The sequence below is a fragment of the Hemiscyllium ocellatum genome, chromosome 5, assembly GCF_020745735.1.
Source record: "Hemiscyllium ocellatum isolate sHemOce1 chromosome 5, sHemOce1.pat.X.cur, whole genome shotgun sequence".
NCBI lineage: Eukaryota > Metazoa > Chordata > Chondrichthyes > Orectolobiformes > Hemiscylliidae > Hemiscyllium > Hemiscyllium ocellatum.
Window position 1 is genome coordinate 112,409,102 of NC_083405.1, and position 27,619 is coordinate 112,436,720.

The 27,619-nt window shown below is 39.5% G+C and overlaps 1 protein-coding gene across 1 annotated transcript in view; it reads right to left on the minus strand.

Moving 5' to 3' along the window:
* wdr37 (WD repeat domain 37) overlaps positions 1-27,619 on the minus strand; it is a 160,586-nt gene that overhangs the window by 16,595 nt on the left and 116,372 nt on the right. The window contains exon 12 of the mRNA XM_060825105.1: positions 2,021-2,155. Coding sequence (XP_060681088.1) covers positions 2,021-2,155 — 135 coding nt within the window. The remainder of the gene's footprint in view (positions 1-2,020; positions 2,156-27,619) is intronic.

Consider the following 27,619-nt stretch of genomic DNA (forward strand, 5'->3'; position numbering starts at 1 on the left):
GTTTGCAATTTTCCAGTCTTCTGGCATCTTCTCAAAATCTAGGGAGGATTGAAGGGTTATGGTCAGTCCCAGCAATATCCACTCTCATTTCCTTTAAAATCCTTGGATGCATTTCATTCAGCCCCAGTACCTTATAAACTTTAAATACAAACTGCCCATTCAAAACTTCTCCCTATCAATTTTGAACCCTTCTAGGGACAGTTTCCTCCTCCATCAACATGGCCTGGGGAATATAGAACATAGAAAAGTGCAGCACCTTCAGCCCATGATGTTGTGCCTAGGAATATTCCTGATCTAAAACAATAACTGAACCTACGCACCCCTCAATTCACTGCTATCCATGTACATGTCCAGCAGTAGCTTAAATGTCCCTAATGACTCTGCTTCCACCACCTCAGCTGGCAACGCATTCCATGCGTTCACAACTCTCTGTGTAAAGAACCTACCTCTGACATTTCTTCCATACCTTCCTCCTATCACCTTAAACTATGACCCCTCATGCCAGTCAATCTTGCCCTGGGGAAAATTCTCTGGCTATCGACTCTATCCATGCCTCTCATTACCTTGTACACCTCGATCAGGTCACCTCTCTTCCTCCTCCTCTCCAGAGAGAAAAGTCCGAACTCAGTCAACCTCTCTAGATAAGACAAGTCTTCCAGTCCAAGCAGCATCCTGGTAAACCTTTTTTTTGCACCCTCTCCAAAGCCTCTGTATCTTTCCTATAGTAGGACGACCAGAACTGGGCACAATATTCCAAGTGCGGTCTTACCAGGGTTTTGTAGAGCTGCACTCCCCTGTTTGAATTTACAAAATATGTAAAGCCAGGAGTTTATACAAATAAACTCATGAGCCTTTCTATGTGTAAATCCAAAGTTGAGAGCTTTTACGAAAGAATAACTTTCTATTTTACCTGAAAAACTGAAAATTTCAACAAGTATTGATAGTATTCTTCCAATTAAACATTTGTCTCCCCATTATAAAACAGAACAGAAATCAAAAAATATTGTTGTGAATATATACTAGCATGCAACTTTAAAATCGTCTTCAATGATGTAGGTGTGAATGATCGAAATTTAATTCCACTTTCACAATAATTATTTTCCCCCACTATCAGAATAAGGATATAGCACAAACTTTGTCAATTTCAGCAAGCTAAAACAACTAGTCAGGTTTTGAAATGTTAGAATTTGAAAACTAAAAAAAGTAGAATTTAAATAAATTAACTACAACAGGGAAGTTCACAAGAATTATAGTGCTTTCCCATTTCCATCTTCATCAGTACTTTGACTCAATACTTCTCTTTTAGAATTTGAATTATAAGGGGTTCACCTAAAATATCCTCCAGTTCTGATTGTTCGAGGAGTGGGAAAGTTAAATATACCACAGTTATCACCAATAAACTTTACACAGTATAGTTGGGTTTGTGATAGCACTAAATTCTATTAACAACTGACATCTAAATAGCATCTTTAGTGTTTTAAAACCTTCCTGGAAATATTATCGACGTTTGACACCAAGCTACTAATGATCAAAAGCTTAGTCAAAGTAGTATTATTTAAGGACCATTTTAAATGAGGAAAAACATGTAATGAATTTTCTGGAAGGAATTTCAGAATTTCAAGCATATGGAGCTGAAGCATTGTCACTAATGATTAATCATTGGGGAATAAATAGGATGCCAGAAGGTTACATGACTTAAGGGGAATCACAGATTTTAGATCATTGGGATGGTAAGAAGGGATTAAACAGGAAGATCTGAAAATTTTCGGATCATAAATCAAGTAACACTGTCTTTCTGAAGTGTAATTATTATTTATTAAAATATTAACAGCAGCCTTTATCTTTAATTTAGTATCTTACCCACAGTGTCCCAGAAGCAGAGGACTGGAGTGTGTACTATGTTTTTTGAAATGAGCATAAGGGAATGAATGGAGAATGATCAACTCAGCAAAGAGAAAAGAACATTGCTTTAGTAGCCAATTAAGATTTACCACATATAAATACATTTAAAATCATTTACCTGTTGACTGCTGAGTCAGTACGAATTGTTGCTATAGGAGAGCGCATATTCTTTAGATCCCAGACTTTTACAGTTCTGTCATCACTGCCAGATACAACATTATCTCCCACAGTAAAGACAGCAGATGTTACAGTGCTGAAAAGAGATAAAACACATGCGTTATCATTAAATAATGTAATTCCTACACATCGGAGATCTGTCTCTAGCTGGTATATGGTATATTTAGATGCAATGTTTCCTAGAATTTCTTTTAAATGCCATATGCCTCATTCTTCTTTGTAAACCTATCTTTTTGTTAAACCAATTTGTCCGATGAACAGTCATCCATCAGTATTAAGATCAGTATTAACTATAGAGAAAATAAAGTGTTAACAAGCACTAAACAAGCACAATCTCAGCTCTTATTTGACTAGTGTGCCCCAAATCAGTATGGTAGTTTCAAAATATGTTTGCAGAATGGCAAAGATATATACAGAAAAAGAATTATTTTATGCACCAACAAGAAATCAGATACACACTCCATAAATTATTGGAGTTGATGCCAGCTGATCAGTGACATTACCCAGTTTATCCTAAATAGGTTCAATCCTCCATGTAAAACAGGAGATAGCAGCAATTATGTTGATAGTTAATATTCATCTTTCAATATTAACAATAATTTTAAAATGCATCGTTGGAAAATAAATCACACCAAGTACAAAAATCAAATTCACAAGCCATGGCTACTATTAGATTTCCCAAGTAGAGACAGGATGAAAATCTGTCAAAGTTCAACAAAGCTATCACATGCAAATTTCAACTCCATGAAATACGCATCCAGAATATTCAAATGCAAAACATTTTGGATAGAGTGCCAAACCTTGCAAGAGTAATTTATCACAAACCCTTCTTCCAGAAGGATTGTTTTTATCAGAAATTGGGCAAAAATAATATAGAAAGGCTAACAATTGTCAATCTTTTTACTGCATCTGTGAGTCACATGATCATATCAATTAGGAGTAAGATATTTGTCTCATAGAAGCTGCTCTGCCATTTCAGAAAATATTATCTAACCTGATTGTGACCTCTATTTTCCTTTCCATCCATTACACATTTACCAGTAAAGAATGCATAATTGAGTCTTAAATGTAGACAATAAACTTTGTTTCACTATCCTTTAGGAAAGAAATCACAGATTATCAACAAGGTAGAAGAAAAAATCTCATCCCTGTTTTAAATGAGAGACCCTCAATTTTTAAAGGGTTTTCTCTAATTCAAAGTCTCTGTCTTTGTCACAACTTTTAAGCAACCCTTTATTAAGGACCATCAAGATCTTAAGTATTTTAGTAAGAATGCCCCTTAACAACATTAAGTTAGCTTTTTACTCCAGATTTTTATTGAATTCAAATTTCACCATTTTGCATGGTGGGATTTGAACCTATGCCCCAGAGCGTTAGTGCTGGATTACTAGTCCAATGACATTACTATTATTCTACTCCCTTCCCATTCTTCTAAACTCCAATGGATAATAGCCCATCCTTTCCAACCCTTCTTCATAAAACAACCCCAGCCATCAATCAAAACAATCAATTTAACATTGTTTCAAATGCAATTAAATAAGGAGTCTAAAACTGCACGCTGAGCTCCCGATACTGCACAATTGGAGCAAAACTTGAATATTTTGGTATTCCATACCACTTACAAAAAACAACATTCCATTTGCTTTCCCAATTGCTTACTGTACCAGCATATCAACTTTTTGTGATTCATGCACCAGAAGACCCATATCCACCTGTACCTCATGAGCTCGAATGCTACCATGGGAGGTTGTGAATTTGAATTCAATAAAACTAGTCCTAAGGTGACTATGTAATGACTGTTCATCTTTGTGCAAGCTCGATCATTAATGCCATTTAGAAAAGAACTATGCCATGTTATATGACTACGTGTTATTCAAAACCCGTAACGTGGTTATCCTTGGCTGCCCTCTGAGTCACTGAGAACAGGCAATAAATTCTGACCTAGCCAGCAACACCCACATCCATAAACGGATAAGGAAAAGGTGCCTGGGAATATCATCGCAAGTGAGTTCCTCTTCAAGGCACACATACCAGCCTGAGTCAAAATGTGCGTACTGATCTTTAATAGTCCTGTGAATACATCTATGCATCTTCAATGGTTGAAGTCAGTTGCTCATCATCACCTTTTCAAGGACAGGACAAATTCTGGAATGGACAACAAGTTTTGACCCAGCCAGTGACACCCACACATAGAGGGAAAAAAGCTAATGGATGAGACACTACACCCAGGTTTTCTACATTGCTGTGACTAATTTGTTTCTAGAAGTCCTGCAGGTTGTAAAAGGTGGTATTTATACAGAATAAAATAAAACATAGAACTGTAGTCGCTGGAGACTGAAACAAAGACAGAAAGTGGAGAAACGCAGGAGGTCTGGCAGCATCTGTGCTGAGAAACATAGTTAACGTTTTGAGTCCATTGATACCTCATCAAAATTATTACATGGAAGCTTGCCTTTCTTTCTAAATATTCCTGCTTTGAATATAATGCATACATCTTCCTTTCAGTGCACATCACTACTTATATTGAAATCAGAATACATTTCTGCATTCCACCTCCATCCAGAACTGATGGATCCAAAAAGGACAAACTCATATATGATCATTTGATGAAGTTTAATATTTTGTAATTTACAATGGCAGTTGTTCCTGTCTATGTGTTACTTGAGGAATACAGGCGTCACATACTGATCTGGATGCTGATTGAATTTAACAGCATCCAGGCCACCAGAGGCCCTTTTATGCAGGAACACTTAATCCAAATTGACACTAAATTAAGGTTTAATAAGGATTAAACCACTCTGTGTAAATGGAGCAAAGTTCTTTAATTTAATACCACCCTAAAGCTAAAAAATGCTATTTTGGCACTTTTAAAGAAGTCAAGTATCTTTCAAAGAAAAACCTGGTGAACAAGCTGAGATCATTCACCTCAAATCTATAAATATATAGTTACACAATATCATTTTTTAAAATGCAATGCCAAGAGAATAAGTTAACATGCAAAATGTTGGAAAACATAAAAAGTCAATTAGCCTCTTGAAACGGAGATGATGTTAAGGCAGAAAACCATCACCTAAACTTGGACAAGTTAGTGCCTGTTCATTGTTGTCTGATGGAAATAAACAGGAACAATGAGTAAAAATATTTGATATCCTGCTTTGCATTAGCAGTATTTATAGCTTTTGTTTTAGAAATTATAAGTTAGACAAGTCTAAGTCATTCTGTACACCTAGATTTGAATTCAGGTCAAACTATTAGAGTAAAAACCCCTTTGCTTTAGGAGTACACACAGCAATTGGATGCCAGTTAGACTGTTATATTAGACAACCTGCATAAAGATTCACGCAAAACATAACCCTCTACACTAAGATGGGAAATTGCTAATGACACCGGTGTAAAATCAGAAGAGCAGAATGGAGGATCCATCTCAGGCTCTTCCAGTGGTCCCCAGCATCACAGATACCAGTCTCCAGCCAATTCAATTCACTCCATGTGATATTAAGAAATGGCTGGAGGCACTGGACTGCAAAGGCAATGGGCTCTGATAACATTCCAGCAATAATATTGAAGACGTACGCCAGAACTTGCAGCTCCCCTAGTCAAGCTCTTCTTGTTACAGTTACAACGCTGGCATCTACCCAACAATGTGGAAAATTGCCCAGGTATGTCCTGCACAAAAAAGCAGGACAAATCCAACCCAGCCAATTACCGCCTAATCAACCTACTATCGATCATCAGTAAAGTGATGGAAAGGGTCATCAACAGTGCTATCATGCAGCATCTGCTTAGCAACAACTTGCTCAGTGATGCCTAATTTGGGTTTCACCTGGACCACTCAGCTCCTGATCTCATTACAGCCTTGGTTCAAACATGAAAAAAAGAGCTGAATTCCAGAGATGAGGTGAGAGTGACAGCCCTTGTCATTAAGGCCATTTGATTGAGTATGGCATCAAGGAACCCTGGCAAAACTGGAAACAATGGGCATCAGGGGCAAACACTCTGCTGGTTCGAGTCATACCGAGCACAAAGGAAGATGGTTGTGGTTGTGGAGGGTCAGTCGTCTCAGCTCCAGGAAAAAGCTGCAGGAGTCCATTGGGATAGTGCCCTCGGCCCAACAATCTTCAGCTGCTTCACACTGACCTTCCCTCTGTCATAAGGTCAGAGGTGAGGTGGACAAGTTCGTCGATAATTGCACAGTGTTCAGCACCATTCACGAATCCTCTGATACTGAAGTAGTCCATGCTCAACTACAACAAGGTTTGGACAATGTCTAGGCTTGGGCCAACAAGTGGCAAGTAATATTCGTGCCACACAAATGCCAGACAATGACCATCTCCAATACCAGATACTCAAACCACCGCCCCTTGACATTTAACAGTATTACCATCACTGAATGTCAACATCCTTGGGATTACCATTAACCAGAAACTCAACTGAACTCATCACATAAATACAGCGGCTACAAGAGCAGGTCAGAGACTGTGATGAGTAACTCACCTCCTGACAGCCCAAAGTCTATCCAACATCTGCAAGGCACAAGTCACAAGTGTAATGGAATACTTCCCACTTGCCTGGATGGGTGCAGTTCCAAGAACACTCAAGAAGCTTGACACCAGTGAGGACAAAGCAACCCGCTTGATTGGCACCATATCTATAAACACTAAATTCCTCCACCACTGACTTTCAGTAACAGCATGTGTACTATCTACACTGCAGAAATTCACCAAAGATCCTTAGACACCATCTTCCAAACCCACGGCCAATTCCACCTAGAAGGACAAGGGCAGCAGGTACTTGGGAACCCCACCATCTGCAAGTTCCCCTCCAAGCCACTCACCACCCTGACTTGGAAATATAACGCCGTTGCTTCACAGTCGTTGGGTCAAAATCCTGGAATTCTCTCCATACCGGCATTGTGGGTCAACCTACAGCAAGTGAACTGCAGTGATTCAAGAAGGCAGTTCACCACCACCTTCTCAAGGGCAATAGGAATGGGCTATCAATGCTGGCCAGCTAGATGAATATTAAAAAAGAACTTACCGCATTTTACTTCCACGACTGGGGTCTTTTAATTTACAAATTTCTAATACTTCAAAAGGGTTACAGAATCACTCTTCCAAATACTTCCTGTTTCATGTTAGGTCCTTCCCTGGGTTGATCAGGTCGAAGAATAAGACAAAACAGTACGTCAGGAACTTTAATTGACATAATCAATAATATAGACAGAGAATATTATTCTTCAGACATCTGCAATCGGTTAGCCTTCCAGATTATTATTTCCAAAATACCTTATTGCTGTTTGAAATGTTAAATTTTGCTAACAACGTAACACCAATAAACTGCTTATCAATACTCAGTTCAGGTTCCATTGGAATCACATGGCTCATAAGAGGCTGAAGAACCATTCTTTTGAATGAAAATACCTTTAAAAGGTGCGTAGAGTGATTTAATTGGCTGAATTTCTAGTTAGGTGACGTTTTTGTGTAGGTTCATAATTATATTTGTACCTAGATAATAAAATTATATTTGCTTAAGATTTTATCTAATCATGACAGAGAAAAGAAATGCACAAAAACTGTATACTTGTGTCATTTTCAACAGAATCATAGAAGCATTGAATAAAACAATTTGGCCTACTGTGCATCATCCATCTCTTTAAAGCTATTTTCACTTGCTTCCCATGTTCCAAATTCCTGTATGTTCTTTCTTTTAAAGGATTTAAAAGAATAAGAACATCCTTTTGTAAATTATCACTGAATCTGTTTCAGATACCCTTTCAATTGGTGTACTCTCAAGCATAACAACCAATGCAGTTAGAAGAATGCTTCCCATTTTACTTCTGATTCTTATGCCACTATCTTAACGCTGTATCTTCCTGTCACTGGAAACAGTCTCTCCTTTGTTACTTTAGGAAATGCATTCAATTTTGAGTAGCTCAGTTATATATAATAGATACGGTTAAGAAATACTAAGAAATCACTGCATACTACCAGAATTGCAATCTTGGTAATCTGATCACAGCTTTTATTTGCATATCCAAACTTTTCAAATATTGAAGAATAAAGGCATCTCAATAATAGTCTTCATCCAAGTGGTACAACACCAAATTAACAATAAAATTGAAAAAATATTTGGGGTAACTATATTGTAATAGCCACCCTTATTTGTTTTGACAGTATAGCAGTTATACTCTGGCAGCAAGGGGAGACTTATACCGGTGCAGGGCAATGGAGACAGAGCTACACTGGATCAGGACAGTGAGGAGAGACATATGCTAGAGCTGGACAATGAGAACAAAGCTATGCCAGAGCAGGACAAAGTGGGAAGATCTGTACTGGAGCTAGACACTTGGTGAAGTGGCAGTAGCAATTGGAAGGAGAAAACATAGGTGGGAAAACTGACAGCCATAATAAATTAATGTGAGTGCCATAATTCAGATGCAACAAGACCTATATTGGAGAACAACAGGGAGGTGGGTAGAACAAAAAGGACAAGCAGTGTGCCTGATCTGTGCTGATCTTTGTTGCACCAGGAAGTGCTCGCTCACTCACTCACATGGATCACACATTTTTCAAGAAGCCAGACATCAGCAATATTTTTGTTTTGCATAGTTAATGATAAAAGTTTGATATAATGATTTCTGTTGCATTGGAGAGAAACAAGAACATTTGAAAACAATTGACTGCTCTATGGAAATAGATGTATTGATTACACTTGTACAATAACATTGAACCTACTGATTTTTCTGGGTGTGCCCATAAAAATTATCAGGTGGATGGGTTTACAGTCAGAGTTGCATGTTTTAATGAAAATAAAGTGATAGTGAAGTTCATGGTATATTCCATGAACGACTGTATAATTTCACAAAAATAACCATCAAGTACAATCCAGCTCCATTTTTTGTCAAGGGATTGAGGATACGTTGCACTAAAATACATATGTCAATTCAATTTGCCGCAGCCACATCACAGTAATCTAAAGTGCCTGACAAATTGTACTCTCTTCACCTAGATGACAACCATCTATTTAAAGATACATTGTCAGCCAGCTTCATTCTCACTGCAATTCCCCGATTTGCTGCACAGGAAGAAAATGGAAGCATTTGCAGAAATGGAATTTGAATATAGTGCAGTTTTTTTGTTGAGATAATTACACCTATAGAAGTGCAGCAAATCAACAATACCATCAATTGCTGGGTGAGATGGTGCAAGTAATTTTTCTTCAGAAAGGAAATTTGAAAAAGTATATTTCTGTTCCTGAATGTTTACAGCTTAACCACGATCACTTAGCGCTAGCTGGAAAGACAGCTGCATAATACTGGTCGAACGTTTTATTATTTATAGTGCTCAACTATTAGTTTCTAAATTAGAGTCTGTTTTTATGGCAACAGGTTACTTCATGCTCTAGAAACAGTAGTTAATTAAATCACATTTTAGAAACAGAAGAGTACAGCTAATAAAGTTTATACTTTATAAGTTTTTAAATAATTATTTAAAATAAAGCAGAGTACTCATGAAATAAAAATAACCATAATAGCAACACTGGAATTTATTTTAAATACTATATTTTAACTAAAAATTTGAATGGTGTGAAAATACCTGAAAATGATTTAAATTAAGCACTGCATACAGCTAAAGCTCCCCTCAAAAGGGAAAGAAAAAAAAATTAAAGATTTATTCACAGGACCAAATCTATCCAAACAAATGCTTCAAAAGTAGTAGGAAAGTTCCTGACCGACTAAAGTCCTCTAGAATAAAAGCAGATTTATCATGGATCTGCAAATGAAGACCTATTATGCAAAAGAAAAAATGGGGTCACTGGTTCAATTCAATGGAAGCCTTGATTTGTCAAAAGCGGCCAAGTGAAAATGAAAATTTTGTAGAACTCCATCAAGAATAATTGTTGTCAATAAAAATAAAAACAATAGGTCATATGCCAGCTCTTTTACTGTAAGAGAGCAACTGTGCAGTTCCACAAAACAGTTGATTTGTCATTTAAATTCAGTGAAGAGGCAAATCTGTAATGTGGTGAGGACTAGCCCTCTTGTCACACCTGAAGAGCAATAAGATCCCTCATTTGCTTTATCAATCACAGCCCATAAATTTAAAAGCAGAATCCCACTGGGGTGCAGTATGATACCGCTGTTCCCAGACAAAGCTGATGTCTCTGCCAAAACTCAGCAAAACTCATTTATCTTGTCCTAGAGAGCAACGGAGCATACACTTCCAGCTGACAGTGCGGCAGTTTCTCCTCACACACCACTGACTGCTCTGGAACATTCTGCTCCCTGAGCGGGTCTCAATCACTGAAAATACTGTAATGCTAGCACTCCTCATTAGAACAAACAGCTGTCTCAACAGTTAAAAATGCCAGAAACTGGTTTGCATACCAATCTGTTAAAACTTTACACAGTAAAATGGTTACAATGTAATTTAAGATTTTCAAAACATCTAAAAATAAATCCTTACTGGAAAGCTATGCCCATTGCATTTGGGTATCCTACTTTCATATAAATTTGATCCGTCTTTAAAACATTCAGGAAAAAGTAGCTCTTCTAACCAATTACAACCTGGATTTAAAAGTTAAAAAAAAGTTATAAAGAAAGATCACTGTGGAATTACAGGAGTGGGAAATAAATAGAGACATCTTACAAAATGTCCATATTACAAAGGTGGTGGTGCAGGACATCTTAAAACGCATAAAAGTGGGCAAGGTGCTTGGAGGGAATCCTGAAGGGCAGCATTTACATGTATTTGGAAAGATATGGACTAATTTGGGATAGTCAACATGACATTGTGCATTGGGAATTGTGTCTCATGAACTTGATTGAGTTTTTTTTGAAGAAGGAGCAAAGAGGATTGATATGGGGAGAGTGGTGGATGGGATCGACACATACTTCAGTAAATCATGCGACAAGGTTCCCAATGGTAGACTGGTTAGCAAGGTTAAATCACACAGAATAGAGGCAGCACTGGTTATTTGGATACAGAACTGGCTCGAAGGTAGATGACAAAGGGTGATGATGGAAGGTTGCTTTTCAGACTGGAGGCCTGTGTCCAGCGATGTGCCATAAAGATCGGTGCTGGGGTCCACTGCTTTTTGTCATACATATTATATCAATATGAATTAGATGTGAACAAGTTTGCAGATGACACCAAATTGAATATGTAGTGGACAGCGAGGAAGGCTACATCAGAGTACAACAGGATCTTGATGAGATGGGCTGATGGACCAAGGAGTCACAGGTGGAGTTCAATTTAGATAAATGTAAGGTGCTACATTTTGGAAAGGCAAATTTTAGCAGGACTTATACACTTAATGGTAAGGTCCTGGGAAGTGTTGCTGAACAAAGAGACCTTGGAGTGCAGGTTCATTGTTCCATGAAAATGGAGTCTCAGATAGAGAGGATAGTGAAGAAGGCAAAACCAAAAGAACTGCAGATGCTGTGAATCAAAAACATTTGCCTGAAAAACTGATAAGGTCTAGCAGCATCAGTTAAGAGATGACCTCTGGACAGTCACCGGACTCGAAACATTAACTTTGATTTCTCTGCACAGATGCTGCCAGACCTGCTAAACTTTTCCAGCAATTTCTGTTTTTGTTAGTGAAGAGTGCATTTGGTATGCTTGCCTTTACTTGTCACTGCACTGAGTTTAGGAGTTGTGACTTTACAGGACATTGTTTAGGCCAATTTTGGAAACCTGCATGCAATTCTGGTCTCCTTCCTATTGGAAGGATGTTGTGAAACTTGAAAGGGTTCAGAAAATATTTAGCAGGATCTTGCCAACGTTAGAGGGCTTGAGCTATTAGGAAAGGCTGAATGGACTGGGGCTATTTGCCCTGGAGCTAAGGAGTGACATTATATAGGTTTATAAAATTATGGGGAATGGAGGGGCGCATAGCCAAGGTCTTTTCCCCAGTGAGGGAGAGTCCAAAACTAGAGAGTATAAGTTTAAAGTGAGATGGGAAAGATTCAAAAGAAACCTAAGGGGCAATGTTTTCACACAAAGGGTGGTACATGTATGTAATGAACTGCCAGAGGATGTGGTAGAGGCTGGTACAATTACAGCATGAAAAAGGCACCTGGATAGGTATATGATTAGGAAGGGTTCAGAGGGATATGGGTAAAATGCTGGCATATGGGACTACATTTATTGAGGATATCTGGTTGGCATGGACCAGTTGGACCAAAGGATCTGTTTCCACATTGTACAGCTCTATGACTGTACAAGTAGACAATGCTTCTTGTGTTTATTCTTGGGACATAAGCATAGCTGGTTGGCCAGTATTTATTGCTTGTTCCTAGTTCCTTAAGGTGATGGTGACTTGCCTTCCTGAGCCTTTGCAGTCCATGTTCTGTGAGTTGACCCAGCGATAGTGAAGGAACAGCAATATATTTCCAAGCCAGGGTGGTGAGTGCCTTGGAGGAAACATGCAGGTGGTGGTGGTGCTCTCAAGGATCTCCTGCCCTTGTCCTTCTAAATGGAACTGATCGTGGGTTTGGTATGATGCCCAAGGATCTTTGATAATGTTTTTCAGTGCATCTTGAAGATAATACACACTGCTCTTACTGAGCACTGTTGGTGGAGGGATTAGTTGTTTGTAGATGTGGTGCCAATCAAGCAGGATGCTTTGTCCTGGGTGGTGTTAAGCTTCTTAAGAAATGCTGGAGTGACACTAATCCAGGTAAATGATGAGTATTTCATCAGAATCCTCAACTGTAGATGGTAGAGGGGGTTTGGGGAGTCAGGAGGCAAGTTGCTCATTGTAGTATTCCTACCCTCTAACCTGCTCTTGTAGCTACCATATTTAGATGGCGAGCCCAGTTCAGATTTTGGTCAATGACTGTTCAGTTTCTAATAACCCCCCAGGATGTTGATAATGGGGGAATCTCAGTGATAATAACTTCACTGACTATCAAAGGATGATGGTTAGACTCTTGTCAGAGATGATCATTGCATTTGTGTGAAGTGAACATTGCTTGTCACTTTTCAGCCCAAACCTGGACACCATCCTGGTCTTGATGCTTTTTGATAGAAAATTAATTGTAATAGAGTAGTGCATCAGCTCAAACATAAAAGAAAAGCAGAAGTAGATCTGTGTAGACAAGTTACTTCACTTCCTTTATATGGGGCTTTTTTGAATGAATATTCATTTTTCTACCTTTCATGGTAATCAATGACACAGTTACATCAACTGTACTAAGTGAGATCTTTGAGGCCAAAAGGAGTCAAGAAAATTACAAAAACGCTACTTCTTGAAAAAAAAAATCGCTAACACTTATGGCTACTGCTTCTACTAATAACTCTGGTTTGATAACTACCTTGAATGATGACAATATTCTTGCAAGTTGCATCAATATTTTATTTCAAAAATCTTTTTTAAAAAAAAATTTGCTCTAACATTCATTTATCTGAGCAAAATGGATAAATTTAACTTTTTATAAGAACAAAGAATAATACAGCACAGGAACAGGCCCTTTGGCTGTTCAAGCCTGCACTCCCGCATTTTGCCCTTACATACTAAAACTGTCTTCATTTACAGGATCTATATTCCTCTATTTCCTTCCTTAAGTTAAAAATCACACAACACCAGGTTATAGTCCAACAGGTTTAATTGGAAGCACCAGCTTTCGGAGCACTGCTCTTTTATCAGGTGGTTGTGGAGTGCACAATTGTAGGACACAGAATTTATACCAGTCCAACACTGGCATCTCCAAATCATATTTCCTTCCTATTCATGCATTTGTTCAGGTGTTTCGTGAATGCTGTGTCTGCTTCCACCACCTCCTCTGGCAATACTTTCCCTCACCACCCTTTGTGTGAAAAAACTTGCCTCGCAATTCTCTTTTAAACTTCCCCCCTTGCACTTTGAACCTGTGTCCACTAGTAATTGACCCCTCCGCCCTGGGAAAAAGCTTCAGGCTTTCCACTCTATCCATACCATTCACAATCTTATAAATTTCAATTAGATCACCCCTTAACCTCCTGCATTCCAGTGAAAACAAACCCAATTGATCCGACATTCTTCATGGCTAAAATCAGCCATACCAGGCAACAACCTAGTAAACCACTTCTATACCCTCTCCATGCACATCCTTCTGGTACTATGGTAGGGCTTATGCCCGAAAGGTCGATTCTCCTGCTCCTCGGATGCTGCCTGGCCTGCTGTATTTTTCCAGCACCACATTTTTCAACTCTGGTCTCCAACATCTGCAGTCCTCACTTTCTCCTACCTGACCAGAACTCTACACAATATTCAAAGTGTTAGAAAGATATTGACCATAGAATAACATTCTTATGCACAGATTTTCTCAAAGATAGCACCAATGAATTGATGAGTTTTGGAAGAGTTTTTTTTATTCTACATTAATACCTATAGTTAAGCTCATTGAAACATAAACAAAAACAAATTTAAAACTTCACCAGGTTCAGAAAAATTTAAGTGGTGCTTTTCTAAACATGGGTATTTTACTTTAAGATGGACTGTTCCAGCATTTTTCTAAAATGTCTGCAAAGATATGTTTACTATTTGCTCTAACACAGACCAGATTTTCACTTCGCCTGGTTTAGTCAATTCATTAAATGCATCTGTTGGTTGTAGTACATTGCTCTAAGTCGTAGACAAAAAGTAAACTGAATGCCCTATCTCAAACCTCAATTTCTCAAACATAGAATCCACTGAATGACTGAGTGCCAAAATGTCAGTCAAGTCTGGGCTCTTTCATTTATAGTGCAACAAAGAGGGAATGGGATGAAATGAGATTAATTGTTCCATCAAAACTACACATTCCAGAGAACATGAACAATATATTTCATTGCAAAGCAACAACCTTATGTATGTAGTGTGTAAAAACAATGACTGCAGATGCTGGAAACCAGATTCTGGATTAGAGGTGCTGGAAGAGCACAGCAGTTCAGGCAGCATCTGAAGAGCAGCGAAATCGACATTTCGGGCAAAAGCCCTTCATCAGGAATAAAGGCAGAGAGCCTGAAGCGTGGAGAGAGAAGCTAGAGGAGGGTGGGGGTGGGGAGAAAGTAGCATAGAGTACAATAGGTGAGTGGGGGAGGGGATGAAGATGATAGGTCAGGGAGGAGGGTGGAGTGGATAGGTGGAAAAGAAGATAGGCAGATAGGACAAGTCATGGGGACAGTGCTGAGCTGCAAGTTTGGAACTAGGGTGAAGTGGGGGAAGGGGAAATGAGGAAACTGTTGAAGCCCACATTGATGCTCTGGGATTAAAGTTTCCGAGGCGGAAGATGAGGCATTCTTCCTCCAGGCGTCTGGTGGTGAGGGAGCGGCGGTGAAGGAGACCCAGGACCTCCATGCCCTCGGCAGAGTGGGAGGAGGAGTTGAAATGTTGAGCCACAGGGCGGTGTGGTTGATTGGTGCGGGTGTCCCGGAGATGTTCCCTAAAGCGCTCTGCTAGGAGGCATCCAGTCTCCCCAATGTAGAGGAGACCGCATTGGGAGCAACGGATACAATAAATGATATTAGCGGATGTGCAGGTAAAACTTTGATGGATGTGGAAGGCTCCTTTAGGGCCTTGGATGGAGGTGAGGGAGGAAGTGAGTGTAGGTTTTACAGTTGCTGCGGTGGCAAGGTGCCAGGATGGGAGGGTGGGTTGTAGGGGGGCGTGGACCTGACCAGGTAGTCACGGAGGGAACGGTCTTTGCGGAAGGCGGAAAGGGGTAGGGACGGAAATATATCCCTGGTGTTGGGGTCTGTTTGGAGGTGGGGGAAATGTCGGCGGATGATTTGGTTTATGCGAAGGTTGGTAGGGTGGAAGATGAGCACCAGGGCGTTCTGTCCTTGTTACGGTTGGAGGGGTGGGGTCTGAGGGTGGAGGTGCGAGATGTGGACGAGATGCGTTGGAGGGCATCTTTAACCACGTGGAAAGGGAAATTGCGGTCTCTAAAGAAGGAGGCCATCTGGTGTGTTCTGTGGTGGAACTGGTCCTCCTGGAAGCAGATACTGCGGACACCTCCCTCCCCTTCCTGGACCTCTCCATCTCCATTAATGACGACCGACTTGACACTGACATTTTTTTTTTTTACAAACCCACCTACTCCCACAGCTACCTGGATTACACCTCTTCCCACCCTATCTCTTGCAAAAATGCCATCCCGTATTCCCAATTCCTCCGCCTCCGCTGTATCTGCTCCCAGGAGGACCAGTTCCACCACAGAACACACCAGATGGCCTCCTTCTTTAGAGACCGCAATTACCCTTCCCACGTGGTTAAAGATGCCCTCCAATGCATCTCGTCCACATCCTGCACCTCCGCCCTCAGACCTCAGCCTTGCAATCGTAACAAGGACAGAACACCCCTGGTACTCACCTTCCACCCTACCAACCTTCGCATAAACCAAATCATCCGCCGACATTTCCATCATCTCCAAAAAGACCCCACCACCAGGGATATATTTCCCTCCCCACCCCTTTCCGCCTTCCGCAAAGACTGCTCCCTGCTGACTACCTGGTCAGGTCCACGCCCCCCTACAACCCACCCTCCCATCCTGGCATCTTCCCATGCCTCCGCAGAAACTGCAAAACCTGCACCCACACCACCTCCCTCACCTCCAACCAAGGCCCTAAAGGAGCCTTCCACATCCATCAAAGTTTTACCTGCACATCCACTAATATCATTTATTGTATCCGTTGCTCCCAATGCGGTCTCCTGTACCTTGCGGAGACTGGACACCTCCTAGCAGAGCGCTTTAGGGAACATCTCCGGGACACCCGCATCAATCAACCATACCGCCCTATGACCCAACATTTCAACTCCCCCCTCCCACTCTGCCGAGGACATGGAGGTCCTGCGCCTCCTTCACGGCCGCTCACTCACCACCAGACACCTCATCTTCCACCTCGGAACACTTCAACCGCAGGGCTTCAATGTGGACTTCAACAGTTTCTTCATTTGCCCTTCCCCCACCTCACCCTAGTTCCAAACTTGCAGCTCAGCACTGTCCCCATGACTTGTCCTACCTGCCTATCTCCTTTTCCACCTATCCACTCCACCCTCCTCCATGACCTATCACCTTCATCCCCTCCCCCACTCACCTATTGTACTCTATGCTACTTTCTCCCCACCCCCACCCTCCTCTAGCTTCTCTCTCCACGCTTCAGGCTCTCTGCTTTTATTCCTGATTAAGGGCTTTTGCCCGAAACATTGATTTTACTGCTCCTCGAATGCTGCCTGAACTGCTGTGCTCTTCCAGCACCACTAATCCAGAATTATGTATGTAGTGCCTTTGGTGTTTACAAGAAGTATGTAAACATTTTATATAAACACTTTACTACAGCAGAATTAAACAACTGTTTGCTGGGGCAAAATCAGAAATTACTGGAGAAACTCTGCAGCTCTGGCAGCATTTGCATAGAGGAAGCAAAGTTGATGTTTCTTCTTCATAACTCTCCAGATTTGAGTCACGTGATTTGAAATGCTGACTCTGCTTTCTCCCACAATTGCTGCCAGAACTGCTGAGTTTCTCCAGCAACTTCTGTTTTTGTTTCAGATCTCCAGCATCCGCAGGCCTTTGTTTTGTTTTAATTTGCTGGGATCTAGGCCCTTTGAAAATTAGTTTTGTTATGATTTAAAGTGCTAACATTGTAAATATGTTGTGTTTCATTCATTATTGTTCACTTACCTAATCTTCATTAACAAAGTTACCTGAGAGAGGAGACAAAGGGGGAACATGGTATTTTTTTTAATATACTCATATTATCAAGGTAAAGGTTTGTGGTTCAACCCATGGGTTTCAGTATTACTTTCCCAAGATATTGAGCAGATTAAAGCATACTTCAGATTAAACAGGAATAAGTGAAATGATTAAAAGATTGATTGATGAACTGACCTCTGGTAGAATAAAACTCCAAAAAACATAGTTCCTTTTCATACTAAAATGTACCTGCTTTTGTCACTTTCATGGTTAAATACCCTAATATTCTTCTTGCTGGCTTCCATGAATTCAAATTTATCTGAAACTTGCTACTTTACACTCAGTCCCACCATCTCCTATGCTTTCCAAACAACAACACAGCGCAACCCTCAAGACATTCAGTTGAAAGTGCGAATGCTCAAAGATAAACTCTTCTAGTTTGGATCATGAGAGAAGAGTAACTTCTTTTATTCTGTTATTGTGAAACAGTAATATTTTAATGGATTGTGTTTCAAGTTTTATTTTGGTTAGTCATAAAGAGAAAAGTGAAGCAAAAGAATTTAGATTTATTGGTACGATATTGAGTGATATGAATGGTTTACAGGATTGATTAGCATTGACTTAGCTCCTCAGTACCTCATTACAACCAGGAGTGCTTTACTGTTAAAGGTTCGTGAATAAGGGGGCATAATTTTAGGCTGAAATACAGGAGATCTAGAGGGAATTTCAGGAAAACATTTTTTTAAACCAAGTGGGAATCAGGAAAACACTGCCTGAGAGGATGAACACTTGAAATGCCATAACATTCAAAGCTACGGACCATTTTTTGAATTTATTCATCACGTGGGCATCACGTGCAGGCCAGCATTCTTTAACTGCCCATCCCTAGTTGCCCTTCAATGCCATTAGGGAGGAAATTCCAAGATTTTGACATAGGATTCCAGGATTTGCTGGAAGATGTGACTAGTGTAGGTAGTTTTTTGGTGAGTGCAGACTTAATAGGCTGAAGGACATCTGCATACTGTATAATTCTAAGAGAATAACTTGACAGAGAGACGATAAAGTTGATTAAAATACTCAAAATTCCACTGAAGCATATAGGATCCTGATCTGTCTTGAAAGTGTGGATTCCAGGAAACCTACTGTAGGACAAATCAGTATCAGGCAATAATGTTAAAATAAAAGGTCTCACATCTAAGATAGAGTAGGTTGTTAGTTTGTGGAATTCTCTTCCTCAGAGAATAGCAAGATCTGGGTCATTGTGTCCACCCAAAGCTGATTTAAGATTCTTAATAGACAAGGGGATCTAGGTCTACACTTGGGGCGCGGTGGAGGGCAATGTAGGAATAACAAAATGGAGTTAAGACCACAATTCTTTCAGCTATGATCTTATTCAATGGCCAACAGGCTTGGAGGGTCAAACAGCCCGCTCCTGTCCCCAGCTTCTATCTTGCTAAAAGAATTCAGATCATCAAGGAAAGGATAGGGTAATACAACTGTGTGTGAAACCTTCAACTGTAAAAGCAAACAGTAGCATAGCTATAATGCAATGTATTGACTTTTCTACTGTAATTTCATTATTCTATAAACAATAATATCTGCTCCATGTCACTCATCATGAGTCTGAATGCTGTGGGAACCACAACAGACCCTTGAGGAACTTTATTATGCATTATTACCAGACAAAGATTGGTCAGCTTTACCCTATTACGATGAATTCATTGTTCAATACAACTCTTTTGGGGGAATGGATCAAATCTCAACTTAGTTCCTCAATGCAGATGGCTTGTTATTTTATACTGATTTAGCATCTAAATGATGGTTAATAACAATTTTACAAAAACAGCATGCTTCAGTAAAAGCAACTCAACACAATGACAGTCAAAAGTCATAGTACTGCAATTTAGTATCAGATTTGTGGTCCAAATGAAAGAGGACTCTAATTTCAATTGCTCCAGAACAGGAATCTTCTGCAAAATAGTCGTAACTTTGCTACAGGCCATGAAATCTTGAATAATCCAATGAAACTGTATTCGATACTCTGGAACTCATGCAGCAAAATATCCATGAGCTCTAAATGTAAATGTTATATCCTGCTCTCAGTAGAGCCAATTATTTGATAACAAGCCAAATCAAAGGATATTCTGGAAAATAAAAGCTCATGGTATGGCCGTAAGGTACTGGCAAGGACAGAAAATTTGCTGGCTAACAGAAAACAGAGAAGGGGAATAAATATATTTTCAAGGTGGCATGATATCATGAGTGGTGTTTTGCCAGGTTGGTGATGGGGCCTCAACTCTTTACAATTTCTATAAATGATTTAAATGAAAGGATCAGAGATATGGTAGCTAAATTCACTGATGGCACAAAGATGGGTAAGAAAGTAAGTTGTGAAGAGGACATAAGGAGCTTACGAAGGGATATAGATAGGTGAAGTGAGTGGGCAAAGATCTAATAAATGGAGTACAATATGGGAAACTAAGACATTGTCCATTTTGGCAGAAAGAATAAAAAAAGGCACATTATCTAAATGGTGAGAGGTTGAAGAGCTCTGAGATGCAAAGATATCTGGGTGTGCTGTGGTGGATGTATCACAGAAGATTAGTATGTAGGAACAGCAAGTAAACAGGAGAGCTAATAGAACACTATATTTTATTTCAAAGGAATCAAATACAAGAGTAGGGAGGTTATGCTTCAGTTAGACAGGGACTTTGGTGAGACCGCATCTAGAGTACAGTGTACAATGCTAGCCACCATATATGGAAGGATGTTAATACATTGGAAGCAATTCAGGGAAGATTTATTAGACTAAATCTGGAAAGAGCAGACAGCCAAGTCAAAAAGCCTGTATTGTGTGGAGTTTAGGGGTGACTTAACTGAAACATACAAGATGACTTGATGGGGTAGATGCTGAAAGGATGTTGGCACTTGTTGTGGAACCTAGAATAAAGGGATCATACTTCAAAAAGGCAGTGAATACAGAACCTATGCACAGTTTTAAGGCAGAAGGAGACAGTTTCTTGATTACCAAGGGATGAAAGAATATTGAGAATGTAGAGTTGAGATTACAATCAGATTAGCCATGATCTTATAAAACGACAAAGTAAGCTCAAACAGCCATGTGGGCTTCACTTGTTCATTGTTTGTTTTCATATGCTTTCTCTACATTAGACTTAGTGAATCTTTTTATTCTAACTTTCTTAATAAATGCAATTTTTTTTAATAAAACAAAACTCATTCTTTAAACTTTGCAAAATTGGTTAATAATATTCGGAATGAAAATAAAAATATTTACCTCATTAAATAGTGCAAAACACACACACATTCCTCCATTCACAACAGGAAAACAACAAAAAAAGTTCTATCTGGTTTTGAACAATAATGAATTGTTTTTGAAAAGCCAGAAAGGGTAATGTGTAAAATGTTCAGATGGCTGTCAGCAAACACAGGCTTTGCAATCCACAGCCTACCTCGGTTATACAGATTGTGCTTTTGAGGAGTGAAGACTTCTCAATCAGGTTTCATACTGGCTTTATAACAAGATATTTCCCACAAACAAAAAAAGGAGTTAAGCTGGGAATTCTTTTTCCTTGGCAGGGTGGTCACCAATTACTTCAAATGATGTCCAAAACATAAACTGAAATATGACAGCTACAAACCCAGGCGAGGGATCTTCAATACCAAATAGTTACCAACGACATGGGAGTGCAATCGCAGGTAGATAGGATAGTGAAGGCAGCATTTAATATGCTTGCATTTATCGGTTAGTGCACTGAGTACAGGAGTTGGGAGATCATTTTGTGGCTGTACTGCACATTAGTTTTGGAATATTGCATACAATTCTGGTTTCCCTGCTATAAGAAGGATATTGTGAATCTTGAAAGGGTTCAGAAAAAATTTACAAGGACGTTGCCAGGGTTGGAGGGTTTGAGCTATAGGGAGAGGCTGAATCAGCAGGGATTGTTTGCCCTGGAGCATCGGAGGTGAGGAGTAACCTTACAAAGGTTTATAAAATCATGAAGGACATGGATAGGATAAATAGACATTATCTTTTCCCCAGGGTGGGGGAGTCCAAAACCAGAGGGCATAGGTTTATGGTGAGAGGGGAAAGATTTAAAAGGGACAATGTTTTCACACAAAGGATGGTGTGTATGGAATGAGCTTCCAGAGAAAGTGGTGGAGGCTAGCACAATTACAACATTTAAAAGACATTTGGATGGGTATATGAATAGGAGGTGTTTAAGAACAAAGAACATTTACAGCCTAGGAAAAGGCCTTTTGATCCTCCAAGCCTGAGCCAATCCAAATCCACTGTCTAAACCTGTCACCCAAATTAAGCATTTGTATCCCTCTGCTCCCCACCTACTCATGCATCTGTCCAGACGTAGCTTAAATGAATCTACTCTGCCTGCCTCTACTACCTCTGCTGGCAACACGTTCCAGGCACCTACCATTCTCTGTGTAAAGTATTTGCTGCATGTCGCACCCTTAAACTTTTCACCTCTCACCATGAAAGCGTGACCTCTTGTTACTGAATCCTTCACCCTGAGAAAAAGCTTATCTATCTACCCTGTCTATACCGTTCATGATGTTGTAGACCTGAATCATGACCCCGCCTCCCCTTCAATCTCCTTTTTTCGAATGAAAACAAACCTACAGGGATATAGGCCAAATGCTAACAAATGGGACTAGATTTATGTAGGATATCTGGTTAGCATGGACAAGTTAGACCGAAGGGTCTGTTTCCATGCTGTGCATCTCTATGACAATGTGACAATCAAGAAATGCCTAGTTTACAATGCACTTTTACTGACCTCTTAACAACAAAAATATAGAGGTACTCGACAATTTAAGTTAGTTTGTCCAATTCAATCAACTTGAGCTCATGAACAGCAGAAGTCCAATTCCAAGTCTTGGGTCTATAGCCTAAGGTGGCACTTCAAAGGAAGGTGTACAGAGCAATTGCAGTAATGTTGCAATGCCACTTTTCAGATGAGACATTAAATGTAACAGTGACCTCACTTCCTAAAAAGTATTTCAAAGACTGTGAAGAGTTGACAGCAAGAGAAGTTGTAATAGACTCAGGATGAGCATATAGGGAAAAACAGGCCTTTCAGCCACTTAGGCCTGCTATATAAAACCTAAGAGAAATTTTATGCAGTGAATTGTGAAAATCATGCATATACGATCTCAAAGTAGAATCATACTTAATAGTAACTTTCAAAAGGGAATTGTATATACACTTCAAATGTAGAAATTTGAGAGGCTTTACACAGAGTTGGGACCAACTAGATACACTTTCAAAAGAACCATGATAGGCCGAATGGTGGGATATTTCTTTCAATATATTTTGAATGTAAATTTTGATTTCTAGAATAAGCCAAATTTTATTATCACGATCTCAGTTTAAAAACATTAAGCTGACAGGCGTACTGCTAACAATGGAAAAAGCAATTTGTAAGTTGAACCTGAAGCAGGGACAGACAAATACCTAGCTTATTAGCACCACCTACTGGACAGGATTGATGCAACCTCATTTAGAAGGGAAACGCAGTGGCAATAATATAGTTTAACAAAATAAATGTAATCTTCATTTACCTATTAATAAATTATTAGTTTATGCAATGTCACAAGAATTGCCTACTTCTTTTGGGAGCAGGGATCAACAGACTCGGTGTATGTGAAGGTGGCTGTCTGCCTTCTTCTTCCAACTTCTTTCAGCACCACCCCCTCACACCAACCCCAACTTTTGTCAATAGCACACCTTGATTTTGAATTTAAATTATTTCAATCGAGTCAATAACCAAAATGCCATTTTTTTTTAAAGTATTGGACCAGTATTAAACACAAATGATAATTTTTACAGTGCACTTGCTTTTCTCTTGGAAATTCTGCAGTGCGAGGGGGGTGATTCATTTACATGTTGATATCATTTATTTTACAGTTGGATGTTTAACTAATGGCACATAGGTTTTGGGGTATGTGCATGAGGGAATCCAATGCTTAGCTTGTCAGTATTTCTTTTTTAAAAGAAATGAATTAAATACAAGAGGGGCTTCTAGGAGTGGTACTATGAATTTGGTTGAAATTAGAGGAGTTTTACGAACAGACCGAGGAAATGTTGAAGAGAATCGGCCTTTTGTCATTTATGCTGAGGAGGAAACAAAATCCCATAGCTCCAAACTGGAGTTTCCAGTTCATGGATATTCTGGTTAAAGTTGGATATCAAAAACATTTTCCTGTAGCAAGGAGTCAGTTCAGAAAAATGAGGAAATCAGTTAGTTCTAGAGCAGAGGGTTTTAGTTAGAAGCATGAAGGCTTTATCTGAAACTGAGAAAATCTAAACACAGTTGCGTGAATAGGAGGTTGTTAAACTCTCAAGACTGATTTGAAAGCAACTGTTAGTCAAACCTATCAATGATTTAGAGAAGGAAACTCTATCTGTTGTTTGAATACTATAATGCGATTGCAGTTGGATAGATAGAATTGTCTTCTAGCATGCGTTTTGAAATATTTCAAACAGTGCTGTAAGCAAATAGCTTGGTTTATTCTATTTTAATTTCTTTGCTTTTGCATAATAAACTTTTGTCTTATTGTTAAAATCAAAGCTACAGCATCATGTGCTTGTGTTTCAGTGAAAGGTCATTAACTTTAAAAAAAAGTACGATCCATCAAGCCAGACTTCAGTTTGGGATCTGACATATTTCAGGAATATAATAATAACAATATTTCTTAACCTTCAATAAGACTGCTTAAACATTGGGATTTCAGATTGAAAATTTGCACCATTATACACATTATATATGAATTTTATACTTTAAAAGTTTGCTATGTTAAAATCTTGACATATTTAAGAAGTTCAAAATAATACTCATATGACTGAAATTTGAAGCTACTCCAAGCATATTGTTTGAAATGTTCTGGAATTGTGTCATTTGACCAATAGAATGAGGAGATAATCACAAAAGCTTAACATAAATATTTGTAACAAACACCAACAACATTTCATAGCTTGATTATCCCAAGTCATACAGCAGCTTTTGTAAAGCAATATCACAACATGAAACAATATTTACATTACCTTAGATTGCCATAAAAAAAACAAAAGACTTTGAACCAAACAACAATAAAATTTAACCTGATAAGACATTTTAAAGACAAACATGATGCAAACTAATTCTTTCTTTCGGTGAAACAAATTATTGCAATGCTTAACTGAAATATTAAGAATAGCATCTGCCAAATTCTTCAGGAAGAGGAGAAAAATTGGTACATCACCTTTTCACAATGTTACAATAAAGAATATAGGTTATTCATGATTCATAACGGATGAATCTTTCCGATGTTTTACACATTTCTCCCTCCTTTTCGGAAATTGACTGCTCCTCGGATAGCACCTCTTAAATGCTTAGACAGTGACTTTTCGGTGAACCATTTCCTTGATGCAATATGCTGAAAATCAGACAGCAACTTTCAAACTATTTTCAAACTATATATATAGTCCAGAAGTAAGCCTTTTCACACGGGTCTATGTTGGAATGGATACTTTTTAGTAAGAAGGACAGTAATAATTAACTTTTTAACTTCTTTGTTTTTCTGCTTTTTACCTAGCTACCTTTGTATCTAAGATGGTGGCGTAAGTAGCAATTTGCAAACTTTTCACTGCAATCATGTGAATACTTATGACAATAAACCTAATTCAATTCAATCTCCCATTTCATCTGTCAGATCTCAGATTGAGGATGATCAGCCATGATCATAATGAATGGTGGTGCAGGCTCGAAGGGCAGAATGGACTACTCCTGCACCTATTGTCTAACATCCTGTAGACAGGCAGCTAGGCTGACCAAGACCAGCGCCAACATGAGCAGACAGGTATCCTGTAAGATTGACAGGCATTGCTGCAGGGGTAGAGGAATTCTATGATGGTTGGTGGTGACAGGTGAAACAGACAGATCACATGTTAGGAGTTTTACTTCAGCTTGTTCTGTTTGGAGGAAACACTCCTGCTCCTCACGCACCAGCAAGGCACTTGTCTAAATGGGTCTGTACTCAATAGGGTTTAAAACGATGAGGGGAGGGGGATCTGATAAAAACTTGCAAAATAGTGAGAGGCTTGGATAGAGTGGGGGTGGAGAAGATGTTTCCACTAGTAGGAGAGACTAGAACCTGAGGGCACAGCCCCCGAGTGAAGACACGACTCTTTAGAACCCTTTATTCAGCGAGACGGTGAGTTAATCTGTGGAACTCATTGCCACAAAAGGTTGTGGAGGGCAAGTAATTAGAGTATCTTTAAAGAAGAAATAGGATTTTGTTTAGTACGGGATCAAGGGTTAAGAGGAGAAGGCAGGAGAATGGAGTTGAGAAACATATCAGCTATGGCAGGCTGACTATCCTAATTCAGTTCTTCCATCTTATGGTTTTTGGTTCCTGTCCTTCCTGCCTTTTATTGGCCAGATTTCCTGAGCTCAGAGAAAGCTGGTATAAATGAATTAAAAGAAGAACGATGGTAAGAACTAAGGCATGCAGCCTTATCAGTGTCATTGAATCATAGAGATATACAGCATGAAATTAGACACTTTGGTCCAACTCATGGGACCATGTCAACCATATATCCTAAATGAATCTAATCCCATTTTCCAGCATTTGACTCATATCCCTCCAAACCCTTCCTACTCATATACCCATCCAAATGCCTCTTAAATGTTGCAATTGTACCATCCTCCACCACTTCCTCTGGCAGCTCATTCCATACACATACCATCGTGTGTGAAAAAGTTGCCCCTCGGATGCCTTTTAAATCTTTCTCTTCTCATCCTAAACCTATGCCCTCTAGTTTTTCACCATTGGAAAAGACCTTGTCCATTTACCCTATCCATTCCCCTCATATTTTATAAACTTTTATAAGGTCACCTCTCAGCCTCCAATGCTCCAGGGAAAACAGCACCAGCCTATTCAACCTATAGCTCAAATCTCCAACCCTGGCAACACGTTGAAAATCTTTTCTGAACTCTTGCAAGTCTCACAACATCCTTCCTATAGCAGGGAGACCAGAATTTTACAATATTCCAGAAGTGACCTAACCGATGTCCTATATTGCCACACAACATGACCTCGAAACTCCTATACTCAACGTACTGACCAAAAAAGCATACCAAACACCTCCTTCACTGTCTTATCTACCAAGGAACTATGAACCAGTACAACACATGACCTTCCCATTAAGTGCACAAGTCCTGCCCTGATTTCCTTTTCCAAAATGCAGCAACTCACATTTATCTAAATTAAACATCATCTGCCACTCCTCAGCCCATTGACCATCTCACTGAAATCCCATTGTACTCTGAGGTAGCTTCTAGTCTGAAAAGCAACCCCCCGCCATCACCACCCTCTGTCTTCTACCTTTGAGCTAGTTCTGTATCCAAATAGCTAGTGCTCCTTCTACTCCCATTGATCTAACCTTGCTAATCAGTCTACCATTAGGAATCTTGTTGAACGCCTTACTGAAGACCACATAGATCACGTTCACTGGTCTGCCCTCATCAATGCCCTTCACTGTTTTTTCAAAAAATTCAATCAAATTCGTGAGACACAATTTCTCACGTACAAAGCCATGTTGACTATCCCAAATTAGTCCTTGCCTTTCCAAATACATACAAATCCTGTCCCTCAGGATTTCCTCCAACAACTATCCCACTACAGACATCGGCTCACTGATCTATAGTTCCCTGGCTTTTCCTTATCACTTTTCTTAAATAGTGACACCACGTTAGCCAACCTCCAGTCTTGCAGCACATCGTTTGTAGCTATTGTTGATATAAATATCTCAGCAAGGGGCCCAACAATCACTTCCCTAGCTTCCCACAGAGTTCTAAGCTC